Here is a 14321-nt window from a genome sequence, read left to right as displayed (position 1 = left end):
GTCTGCACGATTCCATCAAACTCACATCCCAGTACAGGAAGCGAAGCTTGCTTAGCTACTTCAGCATCTCATTGGGCGCTAGAGAGCCTCAGGCCAACAGCCAGTCGTTGTCCGGGAGAAGCTTTTCAAGTCTCATGCTTCGATCTTTAGTTGACTCAAGACCCGTGGGCCCTGGGGTGGGCTCCCAAGACTAAAGCTTTTGGATCCAACTCGAGAATGAGCTGAGTCCTGGGACTCGGTTAGGAAGCTGCCCTGAGCACCCAGGCTCCAGGTTCAGCCCTGCGCTCCCCCGTGCACTCAGAACGATCCTTTACCTCTCACACAGGGCACTTTCTGGCCCTGCTGCCCCTCTTGCTGGCCTGAGACCCCTGGAGTGGAGGCTCTCTTTTTCGTTGTGTCCCCATGACTAGCATTGTGACTAGCCATAACAGGCAAAGAAGATTTTCAAAAATTGAATTTAATTTTTTTCTCTAAACAACTTCTAATGCCCTTATCCAGGGAAAGGAGTTGCAATTGCAGGAAAGTACAGGATGTACCTGAGGGGATTGCAGTGCCGCAGGGCTGTACATCTCAATGGTGAAGGCACCCCTCCAGGCCACACTGCCTGGCTCATTCTGCCTCCTGCTCACCCCAGCATCTCAGCCAGCTCTGTGCCGGTTCTCCGCTGTAAAATGGACTAACAATAGAATAACTCAGAGCTGTGAGAATTAAAAGAGTTAATATATGTAACATGCCTGGCACTGTTGGTGGAGAAGTGACCTGGTGTTGGACCAGCGGATTTAGACCAGACCTGGGTGCAGCACCCTCGGGCTGGAGTTCTGGCTAATGAAGAATTCAGAGCCAAGGCTCAAACCTGAAGACAAAATTTACTTAGAAAGTCACCGAGGCAGGAAAAGTGAGCGAGCTGGCATGGGCTCATGTAGCAAGTCACAGAGGCAGAAGGAGGGCGCTTGGAGCTAGGAGAGGAGAGAAAGGTAAAGGTAATGCATGGGGTGGGGGGGGGTGGGTGTCCTCCCCGAGGGCCAGCGCACTGAATCCTCGTTCCAAGGGCTTTTATGAGGGTGAGTGTGTCCCTGGGGCCCCCAGGGGAGGACCTTGCCAGAACATGATCAGCTTCCCGGTGTGTCCTTCCCGGGGGTGCTAGCCACTGACTGGCCGGCACCGGGGCAGGGCTCCAGAGTCGATGAAGCTGGTCCTGTTGTCAGTCACGGCTGCTTTTCTGGGCCTGGAGCTGAGACAGAACCGAGGCCTGGATGGATTGGGTGGGGGTCAGAACCTCACGGTCCTGGGGGCTCAATGCTGAAGGGCTGCTCTCTGGCTCCCTTGTTCATTCCCCCTCTAAGGGGTCTCATCCACATGACAGGCAACATGCCTGGGGGAGGAGGGGTCCGGGGAGTATCTGAACCCCATGACCAGCGAAGTAAAGGTCAGGGAGTCTAAACCGCACGACCAGAGATGTGCTGGGAGGAAAGGTCTCTGGAGGAGAGGTACCGGTCTCCCCAGTGCTTCCCCTTGCTAGGCGCCAGGGCTTCCTGTCCCCGGCCCATTGTCCTTGCTCTGCACATGTCCGCCTCGCCGCCTTCCACAGAACAATGCCTGGTACATTAATAAGTGTTATCTGCTTTACTTGTGATCCTTATTGTCACTGTTATTCCAGTGAATTGGGGGAGAGCTCCCTGTCCGCTGCTATCCCTAACAGAATAGAACTCTTCTGGGAATGCCACTATTGACAAGGACCTGACTTGTGGAACAAGAATTGTGCCCGCAGATATGTGAATCCCAACAGTTCAATCCCAGTAATGAGCCGCGCACCTGGAATCGCAGTCATCCTGGGATACAGGTCCAACCAAGTCTTCCCTGAGGACTCGCGCCTTCTCTCCTGCCCTGAGCCTTTAGGCACCTGGCGCTCTTTCCTGGGGAAGGTGGCAGCCAGAAGCCAGCTCCACATTCACTCCAGAAGGAAAACATTCTGCACAAAACGAAAGGGGAAAGGCTGAGGTTTGTGTGCACCCGCTTAGGGCAGTGGGTCTCATGTTTCCTTCCTCCCTGTCGCCACCTTTGATTTCTCTATTCCAACCCACCGGTACCAGGCTGTCCTCTCAAATTCATTTCATACTGATTTAGCTGAGTGTTTGTATAGCAGGGATTCTCAACTTAGGAGCACGTTGGAATTACCTGGGAAGCTTTAAAAAAAGATGGCTACCCACACAGGCTCTGATTTGTTTGGGGTGTAGCATGGACATTGGGGTTTTTAAAGGAGCTCCAGTGATTTGCTGTGCTCTCACGGAGGAGAACCGTGGCCCGGATGAGTACGCATGTCACCGGGGACCTCGCCACAAAGCAGATTCTGAGTCAGTAGGTCTGGGGTTAGGGTCTGCGATTCTGTACTTCTAACAAACTCTCAGTCCTGCACATTTGGCCGGCTCTGCGAACTTCGAGTAGCCAGGGCTTGGGAAGCATGACACAATTATTTCCTTGCCCAGTAACATCCGAGGGGTCCTGTGAGTCACACGCTAAGACTCTCAGCCTCGCATCCTCGGCTGGCATCAGCTATTTAAGGTCCTCCCACAGGAGCGGTTCTCAGACACCACTCATCCTCTGATTGGCCTGGTGTGCAGCCTGCACAACGGGGATTTTTACACTTTCCGAGTGGTGTACACAACCAATAAGATTTAGGAGCCACAATATGCTGCAATCTACTTTTTCTTTTTTCCCTAATATACTTTTTCATGTTCATTTCCTATTCATCCAATCAGCAAACATTTATTTATTTTATTTATTTTTCTAAAGATATTTTTATTGATTTCAGAGAGGAAGGGAGAGGAAGAGATATAAACAGCAATGATGAGAGAGAATCATTGATTGGCTGCCTCCTGCACATCCCACACTGGAGATTGAACCCATATACTAGGCACATGCCCTGACTGGGAATCGAACTGTGACCTCCTGGTACATAGGTCGATGCTCAACCACTGAGCCATGCCGGCCGGGCTCAGCAAACATTTACTGAGCCTGCCTCATACCAGGTTCAAGGGAAAGAAAGATGAAAACAGTGCAGTCCTTACTCTTGAAGGTTTGGCAGACAAATGACCAAAATAAGACTATTGAGTATACCCAGGACCCAGCATAAAGGCGCCTCCTCCACTCCAGGTCTTCTGCTTATTTGGTGTCTCGCCCGTCACCGCCCCTCGCTGCCTGTGCTGATGCACCTGACGCCCTCTTTACTGCATTTGAGTCTCAAGACTTATGTTTGGTCAGCTCTTCAAATTTACTTTCCTTGGTGTTAAAATTGATCCAAAGTGACATAACAACAAAGAGCGCATACATGGGGATTTCCACGTGCCAGCCCTGTGAGCTCTTCCACGTGCACAGGGTGTGAAATTCTCACGCTAGCCTTAGGAGAGAGCTTTCATTACTATGCCTGCTCTCTGGATGAGGAAACAGAGGCGCAAAATAGTTAGGTCACTTGATCAAGGACACACATTCAGGCATCAAGCCGGGCTTTCTCTGAGGTCTTATGCTTTGCTACCAACTCTGTGACAGGGCTGCCAGGAGGAGAAATGACTCCCAGGGTCCAGGCCTGAGCACTTCTCTGGAAATTAGTGACTGTGTGCTTGCTGCACGGTAGACCCAAGCATGAGGGCGGGACTATGTCTTGCACCTCCGCAGTGCCCAGTAGGGATGCAAGCACATAGTAGGTGTGCAACAGCTATGTACTGGACGGCCATCTCACCCGGGAGGCGGGTGATGGACAGTTATCCAAACCGACAATGAACACACCAGCAGGAGCAGCAGCTGCAGGCCTCGAGTCACCACCAAGTCCACTCCATCACCCCCACGCACCAGCCCCGCCCGCCCGCCCCACCCGCAGCCGGCCTTCCCCGCAGGGAGCCCTCGTCCCCTCCAGGTGCCCAGGCCGCGGCGCCTCTGCGCTCCGTCCTCCCGGCCGCGAGGTGCCCCCAGACCCCGCTCCTCCGCCGGAGCCTCCGTCCCTCTTGCCGCGGCTTCTGCTTCCGGGACCGGCGGGACGCAGCGTAGCCCCGCGGGTCCCCGTCGCCGGCCAGGTAACCGCCGCCGCGGGCTCGGGACCGGGCGCCCCGGCGGGGAGGCGGGCAGCGGCCTGGGCTCCGAAAGCGGCGCCTCCTCCGCCCTGGGCGCCCGCGGGGGTGGGGTGGGGGTGGGGTGGGGGTCGAGGCCGGGCACGGGCGCCGGGGCGCCGGGGCGCGGGGCGGGGGGTCGGTCGGGGAGGCGCCTGCACCCTCGCCGGTGCCCGCCCAGCGCCCTCCGCCCGGATCGGCCCGCGCGGGCGGGAGCTGGGTCCGGACCGACCTCCTGATCGCTCCCGCTTCCCGGGGAAAGCTGCACCCGAGGGGCTGCTTAGGACAGGGTGTGGCTGCCATTCGCACGGCCTGTTGTTTCACTGGGGGTTTGTTCCCGCTGCTCCGCCGGGGATTCGGGTTCAGGGAGGAGGACCCTAAAAATAAACCGGCGGCTCCGCGGCGCTGAGCCGGAGCCCGCGCGCGGACGGGAGAGAACATCGCCCCCCTCCCCCTCCCCCCTCCCCCTCCCCCTCCCCCTCCCCCTCCCCCTCCCCCTCCCCCTCCCCCTCCCCCTCCCCCTCCCCCTCCCCCTCCCCTCCCCCTCCCCCTCCCCCTCCCCCTCCCCCTCCCCCTCCCCCCCTCCCCTCCCCCTCCCCTCCCCCTCCCCCTCCCCCTCCCCCTCCCCCCTCCCCCTCCCCCTCCCCCCTCCCCTCCCCCTCCCCTCCCCCTCCCCCTCCCCCTCCCCCTCCCCCTCCCCCTCCCCCTCCCCCTCCCCCTCCCCCTCCCCCTCCGAGGAGGCGCCCAGACGCTGCCAGTTCAGCTCGGACTGGACCGAATTGGAGACACTCTTCTCTCCCTGCTTAACGTCCATTTAAACATGTCAGTTACACCTGACGTTCACCATTATTATCTAGGGTGTCCCCAGAAACTATACTCACTCATTCCCGTAGATGCTTTTAAACTGTGAAAATGAACTGTATGTTATAATCATTCCAAGTGTCTACCTTTTGGGGGGACACCTGTGTTGTTTGAGGTGTACAGTGTAGTGTTCAGACAGTCACAATATCCACAGGGTGACCCCGCAAGGCAGGACGCAGCTGGCACCATGATTGCTGTGCTCCCTGTGCTGTGCTCTCCATCCCTGTGATTATGTTGTAACTACCAGTTTGTACTTCCCACCCCCCTTCACTTTTTCACCCAACCCACCAACACTTTCCCTCTGCCACCCTGCCTTTGTGTCCGTTTGTCTTGTTGTTGTTTATTGTGCTCCTTAGATTCCACATATAAGTGAAATCATGTGATATTTCACTCTCACGACCCCCCCCCCCCCAACTGAGGCTCAAGAGGTTGAAGACTTGCCCACACACTCTTATTGGCTACTTACGGAGAGACCGAATTGGAACTCAAGTCTATGATTGACACCTACTGTTTTCTTGAATAGAAATCTGATGGTAGACGAAAGCTGTACAGAATGAAGCTTTCTCTGGAAGGCATTCTGGGAGTGACATGTGTATTGAAGCGTGTTGTCCACGGATACTATTTCACTTGTCAGAGTAGAATGAAGCAGGAAGTGTAGCCATGCAGAGAATTCCTGCTAGAGGAGACAGAGATACGAAATGTTTTTGACATTTTTACTTGTACTTTAATAGAGGAGCTAATCAACACTAATAAAAGAGAAAAATGGTAATTGGCGTACGAGCTACCCTTTTCATTGGCTAATCAGGGCTATATGCAAATTAACTGCCAACTATGATTGGCAGTTAACTGCCAACAAGATGGCGGTTAATTTGCATATGTAGGCACAATGCAGGGAGGCGAAAGGGAAAGCAGGAAGAAGCCCCCTGCCACTGACAGTGATCGGAAACCCAGGGGGGAGCTAAGAGCTGGGGGCCAGGGCAAAGGCGGCCCTGGGGCCGCCTTTGCCCTGCCCCCCAGCCATGATCGGAGAATCAGGTGCCTTTTCCGCCCTGGCCAGTGATAGCAGGAAGTAGGGGTGGAGCCAGCCATGGGAGCTGGACACGGTTGAAGCTGGCAGTCCCGGGAGCTAGGGGTCCCTTGCCTGGGCCTAAAGCGAAGCCCACGATTGCGGGGCCGCTGCAGCTGTGGGTCCCCGCTGCCCGGGCCGGACGCCTAGGCCAGAGGCATCAGGCCTGGGCTGGGGGCCGATCCTGCAATTGGAGGGTGATGGGGGTCAATGCCTGAGGGCTCCCAGTATGTGAGAGGGGGCAGGCTGGGCTGAGGGACACTCCCCTCCACACACACCCAGTGCACGAGTTTCGTGCACCGGGCCCCTAGTCCTATATAATAAAAGGCTAATATGCAAATTGTCCCCTCAGGAGTTCCACCAACTGGGAGTTTGACTGCTCGCTATGATGTGTGCTGACCACCAGGGGGCGGCGCGGAATGAAGGAAGGCCCCGATCGGCCCTGATCGCCGGCCAGACCTAGGGACCCTACCTGTGCATGAAATTCATGCACCAGGCCTCTAGTGAATGTTAATAACATTTTGGTTATTTTTAGAGTTTAGTCCTGTATGACTTAATTGACTCATTTACAGTCCTTCTTGTCCTGATATGTTTCTCACAGTGAAAATTCTGAACAATGGGTTTCTGTTCCATTTTTAGTAAAATAAATAGTGGCCCGGTGCATAAAATTCATGCGGGGGGGGGGGGTGTCCCTCAGTCCGGCCTGCACCCTCTCCAATCTGGGACCCCTGGAAGGATGTCCTACTGCCAGTTTACAAGGATCGGGCCTAAACTGGCAGTCAGACATCCCTCTCACAATCCGGGACTGCTGGCTCCTAACCGCTCACCTGCCTGCCTGCCTGATTGCCCCTAACCACTCTGCCTGCCAGCCTGCTCTCCCCCAACTGTCCCCCGCTGCCGGCCTGCTTGCCCCCAAATGCCCCCCTGCCAGCCTGATCACCCCCAACTGCCCCCCATGCCAGTGTGCTCGCCCCCAACTGCCTCCCTTGCCAGTCTGCTTGCCCCCAACTGCCCCCCTGCTGGCCTGCTCACTCCAAATTGCCCTCCCCACAGTCCTGATCACCCCAACTGACCCCCACTGATTGCCTGTTTGCCCCCAACGGGCCCCCCTGCTGGTCTGCTCACCCCTAATTGCTGCCTCCCCCCCTCCCCCTGCTGGCCTGATCACCCACAACTGCCCTCCCCTCTTGGTCTCTAACCGCCTCTACCTCAGCCCTGCCACCATGGCTTTGTCCAGAAAAATGCCCAGAAGGTCTCCCAGTCTAATTAGCATATTACCCTTTTATTAGTATAGATAGAGGCCTGGAGCATGGGTGGGAGCCGGCTGGTTTGCCCTAAGGGTGTCCTGGATCAGGGTGGGGGTTCCCTTGGGGCATGGGGCAGCCTGGGCAAGGGGCCTGTGGTGGTTTGCAGGCCGGCCACGCCCCCATGGGGTGAGGGTCCCTGCTGGGGGGCATGGCCAGCCTGGGTGAGGGGCTCAGGGCTGTTTTCAAGCTGGCCACCCCCCCTTCAGGGTGGGGGTCCATGCTGGGGTGCCTGGCCAGCCTGGGTAAGGGGCTGATGGCTGTTTTCAGGCTGGCCATGCCCCCCAGCAGGGACCCTCACCCCATGGGGACATGGCCAGCCTGGGTGAGGGACTGAGGGCTGTTTTCAGGCTGGCCATACCCCCTTCAGGGTGGGGGTCCCTGGTGGGGTGCCTGACCAGCCTGTGTGAGGGGATGATGGCTGTTTGCAGGCTGTCCACACCCCCCCAGCAGGGACTCTGACTCCATGGGAGTGTGGCCAGCCTGGGTAAGGAGCTGAGGGCCATTTTCAGGCTGGCCATGCCCTCCCCACCCCCCCCGACCCAGGCTCCCAGCCCCTCCATGAGAGGAGGCCAGCCCCTCCTATTTTTTTCCAGCCCCTCCCTGAGCGGCAGCCAGGGTGGGCAGGAAGCTTGTCTTCCTCCGTCGCCAGGGACAACCCAAGCCTCCAGCTTCATGGCCGATGCCATCTTTATTGGGTTAATTTGCATACTCAACCTGATTGGCTGGTGGGCATAGCGGGCCAGCGCACGCACTCCAGCGGGCCAGCGCACGCACTCCATGGTGACATGGGGGATGCTCCTACCCTGACCCAGGCTCCCTGGCATCCGTGCGCACCACCCTACCCCTGTCTCCCTGGTGCCTGTGCATGCGCCAGCAGCCGCAGGGCTGAAACTTCCCCCGCATCGCCATGGCAACGTGGGGGAAGTACCTGCCCCATCCCCAGCTGCCCAGTGCCTGTGTGTGCAAATTAGCCCTCCATCTTTGTCAGGTTAATTTGCATACTCTCTCTGATTGGCTGGTGAGTGTAGTGGAGGGACGGTTAATTTGCATGTTTCTCTTTTATTATATAGGATTGTTGTAAAGATATATATTTTTAAAGATATTTTTATATCTCCACAAAATCTTCCCAATTGTACCTCAAAACCTTGCTTCCCTCTTTGATTGGATTTCAGAATGGAATAGACCTAGAATTTTTTCCCCCTCACCAAAATACCTGCACTCTGTTTAGTCCTTTATTTAGGGTTACCTCAGGTTTCCATTTGGACTGATAAACTTGTAACCCACATCCACATTTCAGTTGAGTTTAGTATCAGCGTAAAACCACTTTAAACCGCCATGTGTCATGTGAGCTCTTGCAGAGACCACAGTGGTGGGGGTGTGTTTCCATAAGAGCTTCTTGTTGGGATTTTCGAGATGTGAACACATTTTCTAATACATATCTTATATTACATACTAGAGGCCTGGTGCACAGGATTTGTGCACTGGTGGGGCCGTGGCCTGTGGGGATCAGCCTGCTGTGGGAGCACTGAGCAGTCAGCTGAGCAGCTGTGGACCCTGGTCTGGCATTTTCTGGGAGCTGGAGCACTCGTCTCTGCAGGGGACCTGGTCAGGGCTGCGCCCAGGGACAATAGCACTGAGAGGCGACCATGAACCCACCTCCCAGCCTCCAGGGTCAGCTCTATGAGCCCAGCAGCAGCGGCGCTGCATGGCCTGCGGGCATCCAGAGGAGGCAGCAGGGAGCAAGAAGGAGAAGCCTGGGGTGAGGAAGCAACGTCCGCAGTGCAGGTTCCTGCCGGTCAGCCCAGGGTTCACAGAGGGAGCAGCCACTCATCCCAGTCAGCCAAGCAGCGCTCCCACAGTGGTAGCGCATTGACCACCAGGGGGCAGCTCCTGCCTTAAACATCTGCCCCCTGGTGGTCAGTGTGCATCATAGCGACTGGTCAACCGGTCATTCTGGTCGTTCCACTGTTCGGTCGCTGGGCTTTTATTATATAGGATATTATGCAGTGTTATTGTCCACGGTCAGTCATCACTGGGAGGTTACTTCTGACATTTACTGATTGTAACAGTGTGTTACAGTAGACAGTCTGCTAACTCACAACGCAGTTCCTGGTGTTCCGTCTACAGCTTTTACCAGTTGCCAACATGTTATCTTTTAAAATATTTTTTATTGATTTCAGAGAGGAAGGGAGAGAGAGAGAGAGAGAGAGAGAGAGAGAGAGAGAGAGAGAGAGATCAAAACATCAGTGATGAGAGAGAATCATTAATGGGCTGCCTCCTGCATGCCCCCAACTGGGGATCAAACCCACAACCTAGGCATGTGCCCCCCAACCAGGAATCAAACCATGACCTCCTGGTTCACAGGTTGATGCTCAACCACTGAACCACACCGGCCAGGCCCAATATGTTATCTTTGAGGAACATAGAGTCAGAAATCCAGCCACACTTAAATAGGAGATGCTTGGATGTGTATATAAGGAAGCAGAGCTTTATACTACGCTATCGTAGAAATGACAATTATACTCAAGTGAGCCCAGTGCTGTTTTCTTAGGTGCATCCTTTGTGTTTCTGGTGTCGGTCTCTTCATCAGAGGATGGCATTAGCCCTGTGTCTGCAGGTGCTGGGCAGCCTGGGAGGCTGGCTCTCCCTCTACATTTCTTGCTGCCACATGAATAAGCACCGAAGCTACGAATGGAGCTGCCGGCTGGTCACACTCACCCATGGAGTCCTTGCGATAGGTCTCTCAGCGTACATTGGCTTCATTGATGGCCCCTGGCCTTTCACCTACCCAGGTAGGTGGGAGACAGGGTTTTTCCCTCAGGGATGTTTAATTTGGGGGTAGTCTTAGAAGGTTAGGACTTTTTCCCCAGAGAATTTCTATAATATAAAAGAATATTGAAGATAATTTCCATTATCATTTCTATTGGGAGTCTTCATTGTTAGCTGTGATATTGTATGTCACCTATTGTTTCTGCTTTTCATAACTCTCTATCTTTAAAACACACTTAAAATGTGCCCATTAATGATAAAATGCTTGTTATAATGTAATCCATCAAAATGTACAAAACAAGAAGCCAGTATCAACATCTTCCAACCACCCCCAAAACAGACACAAATGGGCAGTATTATACATACTTACTGGTAACCTGCAATTTTTACTTGATTGTATATTCAAAAGATATCATCTTTCCATGTATATGGGCATAGAGCTTCCTTTTTCTTTTTAATTATTACACTAGTGGCCCAGTGCACAAAATTTGTGCGCATTAAACGGGAATGAATTAGAGGAAATATTTTAATATAGCTATTTGCCCTTTCTCTATAATAGAAGTTTCAGAGATGAAAGAAAATTAGTAAAAAAGTGTCAGAGATGAAAGAAAATTATGAAAATCTTCCTCCTGTCAGAGTCGGGGGCACGCTGTGGGACCTAGAGTCAAGTCCCTGCTCACCCGTGTGCACCTCTAAATCACGCCAGATCCAGACCTGGCCGGCCCCACCCATTGGGTGAAATCCAAACCCGGCTGGCCCCACCCCCATCAAGCCCCACCAGGTGGAGGTCGCAGCCTCGGGTCCCTTGGCCCGATGCCAGGTGGGAGGAGCAGCCTCAGGTCCCCCGGTGCACCCTCAGGTCCCCTGGTCTGGCATTGGGGCGAGGGTCATGGCCTGAGGTCTCCTGTCAAGCCCCATTGGGCGGGGGGGTTGTGGCCTGAGGTCCCCCATCAAGCCCCACTGGGCGAGGGGCGCAGCCTCAGGCCCCTGCTGATCTCTCATTTACAGGAACCCCGCCTCCGCCGTGGGTGCAGCCATCTTGCGATGGTGTGTGACAGAGCGAGGGTCAATTTGCATATTACCTTTTTATTACATAGGATAATATTGTGCTCTATGCATTTACCATCATTTATATAGCCAGTGCCTTATGGTTTGGGGCAGCTATATTTTTCAGCTGCTAGCTGTGTAAGTGTTACTTTCTTAGAATACAAAAATCATATCCCCTTGCATGTGTTTGCTGGGGCTGCCATAACTTAAACAACAGGAGTTCATTCTTTTCACAGTTTTGGAGGCTAGAAATCCAAGAGAAGGTGCTGGCTGCTTTGGTTCCTTCTGAGGCTTCTCTCCTTTGCAGACGGCTGCCTGCTTGCTGCGCCCTCTCATGGGCTCCCCTTTCTTGTGGGTGTTTGCGTCCTCCTCTCCGGGTTTTGTAAGGTCGGCCATCACACTGGGTCAGGGCGCCACGTGCCCTGCTTTAATTTAATTGCCTCTTTAAAGGCCTGTCTCCCACTCTGAGGTCTGGGGTCAGGGCTTCAGTATATGAATTTTGGGGTGACATAATTTGGTCCATATGTCCCCTAGAATAACATTTTTAAAAACACCTTAGACCAGGGGTGGGCAAACGTTTTGACTCAAGGGCCACAATGGGTTCTTAAACTGGACCGGAGGGCCGGAACGAAAGCATGGATGGAGTGTTTGTGTGAACTAATATAAATTCAAAGTAAACATCATTACATAAAAGGGTACGGTCTTTTTTTTTTTAGTTTTATTCATTTCAAACGGGCCGGATCCGGCTCGCGGGCCGTAGTTTGCCCACGGCTGCCTTAGACTGATAAACTTGTAACCCACATCTCAGGTCCCCCGGTGCACCCTCAGGTCCCCTGGTCTGGCACTGGGGCGAGGGTCAGAAAATCTAATTTTCTTAGATTTCTATAGTGAACTTCAGAGTTTCCTTCCAAACTGTCAAACTGATATGAAAGCAACTTTTAAGCTTTGTGTTGTATCCATGAAGGTTCTTAATGGATTTGAACATGTCAGATCCTTGCACCCTATGTTCTTGGATGTGGAACACACTCACTTCTGGGGTTCTTTCCAAAGTCCACTTTTTTAAAAAAATATATTTTATTGATTTTTTTTTTTTTTACAGAGAGGAAGGGAGAGGGATAGAGAGTTAGAAACATTGATGAGAGAGAAACATCGAACAGCTGCCTCCTGCACAGCCCCTACTGGGGATGTGCCCGCAACCAAGGTACATGCCCTTGACCGGAATCGAACCTGGGACCTTTCAGTCCGCAGGCCAATGCTCTGTCCACTGAGCCAAACCGGTTAGGCCCAAAGTCCACTTTTAAGATGGGTTAGGGTCACAGTGTCCAGCACTCTAACTCAGTACATTATGAAATTTATATGACATTCAGGACAGCGTAATTAAAAGCTTTGGAAACAGAATTTTAGCTGGGGAAAAAAAAGGAAAGAAAGAAAAGAAATTGTGTAGGATTTTAATTGAAAGAACAAAATAACTTGATTTTATGCTGCTACATAGAGAGGATACTGAAATCATTACTGGTGCCTAAACCACTTATTGAGAGAGATCTGATTTATCAGAACAGCATTTCTGGGGCCTGGAACATTGTTTGGTTTGATAAAGACCAAGTTTTCAGATTTTAGTCTTTTTTAGGTTACCATTTTAAAAGCATTGTTTTTTTAAATATTTTTTTAAAATACCTTTTTATTGATTTCAGAGAAGGGAGAGGGAGAGATTGAAACATCGATGATGAGAGAGAATCATTGATCGGCTGCCTCCTGCACATCCCCCACTGGGAATCGAGCCCGCAACCCAAGCATGTGCCCTTGGCCAGAATCAAATCCCAGATTCAGTCTGCAGGCCGACGCTCTATCCACTGAGCCAAACCGGCCAGGGCACTATTATTTTTTATTTCAATATTTTAAAAAGGATTGAGAGACAGTAACCTAGGGTCCCTGTGTGAGGCAGCACGACCCCAGCCGCTCAGTTTGTTTCTGTCTTGGTCTCTTTCAGGCTCACCCAATACACCTCTGCAAGTGCGCGTCCTGTGCCTCACCCTGGGGTACTTCCTCTTCGACTTGGGCTGGTGCATCTACTTCCAGTCTGAGGGTGCCCTGATGCTGGCACACCACACTCTGAGCATCCTGGGCATCACCATGGCCCTGGTGCTGGGAGAGTCGGGGACAGAGGTCAATGCAGTCCTCTTTGGAAGTGAGATTACCAACCCCTTGCTGCAGCTGCGCTGGTTTCTCCGAGAAACAGGGCACTACCACAGCTTCGCGGGCGATGTGGCGGACGTCCTCTTTGTGGCCCTGTTCACCGGGGTGCGGATCGGCTTAGGAGCTCGCCTCCTTTTCTGTGAAATGGTCTCACCCAAGCCCAGGTGGTTTATGAAGGCGGGGGGCATAGCCATGTATGCTGTGTCCTGGTGTTTCATGTTAAGCATCTGGCGCTTTGCCTGGAGGAAAAGCATCAAGAAGTACCATGCCTGGAGAGGCAGGCGGGGCGAGGAGCCGCAGCGGGCACCTCCTGGGTATCTCCAGGCGCACTAGCCGACGCCTACCGTGGCTGATGGGTGGGGTGTTGGCCTTGGGGCCCAGGCTGGACATAGGGCTGTTATGGAGCCATGCTTGTCTAACAGATGTAGGTTTCAGAAAAAGGGCTCCCCTAATCAGTCCGTGTCCAAGTGGAGCACACACCAGTATTAAGACCCTGACTCCGGCCGCGGTGCCGTCGTAGGCAGGCAGGCCAGTCAGTGGTCGGGTAGGTCAGAGCCGCATTCCTTTCGGTTGTGCTGACTGTGGTCCTGCAGCTCCTGGGCAGTGGAGGTTCTTATCGCTCAGAGGAACCGGAGAAGATTGGCGCTACTTCGTCCTTATTCCTTTGAGGGGTGACTTTTTCAACAAACACTACCGTTTTCCGTGTAGCAATTTAAATGAATCCCACCATTTACTACAAAGTGAGTGCCTGTTAGGGAGACTCACGCCTTTGGCATCTACTTACGTAACCAAGGCGGGGGCGCGGTGAGGGGCAGAACTGTGGCTGCGGGGTGGGTTACTGGTTCAGCATTTATGTCAACCTCCTGTACCGACGAGGTTGGGGTCCCCAAGGCTACGTTTGGGTTTGGTATATGGTGAGAGGACTCCCTGGACCCAGCATGTAGTTGTACTCATAGCTCTGATTTATCATAGTGCAAGGGC

At 53.5% G+C, this 14321-nt stretch overlaps 1 protein-coding gene across 1 annotated transcript; it reads left to right on the top strand.

Moving 5' to 3' along the window:
- The first annotated feature begins 3864 nt into the window (after positions 1-3864).
- On the top strand, positions 3865-14110 carry TLCD5 (TLC domain containing 5). The gene is made up of 3 exons (XM_059710927.1): positions 3865-4064; positions 9922-10123; positions 13135-14110. Exons 2-3 carry the CDS (start codon positions 9925-9927, stop codon positions 13671-13673), a joined length of 738 nt encoding a protein of 245 aa, XP_059566910.1. The 5' UTR covers positions 3865-4064; positions 9922-9924; the 3' UTR covers positions 13674-14110.
- The last annotated feature ends 211 nt before the right edge of the window (positions 14111-14321 follow it).

Source organism: Myotis daubentonii, chromosome 9 (assembly GCF_963259705.1).
Source record: "Myotis daubentonii chromosome 9, mMyoDau2.1, whole genome shotgun sequence".
Taxonomy (NCBI): domain Eukaryota; kingdom Metazoa; phylum Chordata; class Mammalia; order Chiroptera; family Vespertilionidae; genus Myotis; species Myotis daubentonii.
The sequence above is the reverse complement of the archived record's forward strand: the minus strand, read 5'-3'. Positions and strand labels throughout refer to the sequence as shown.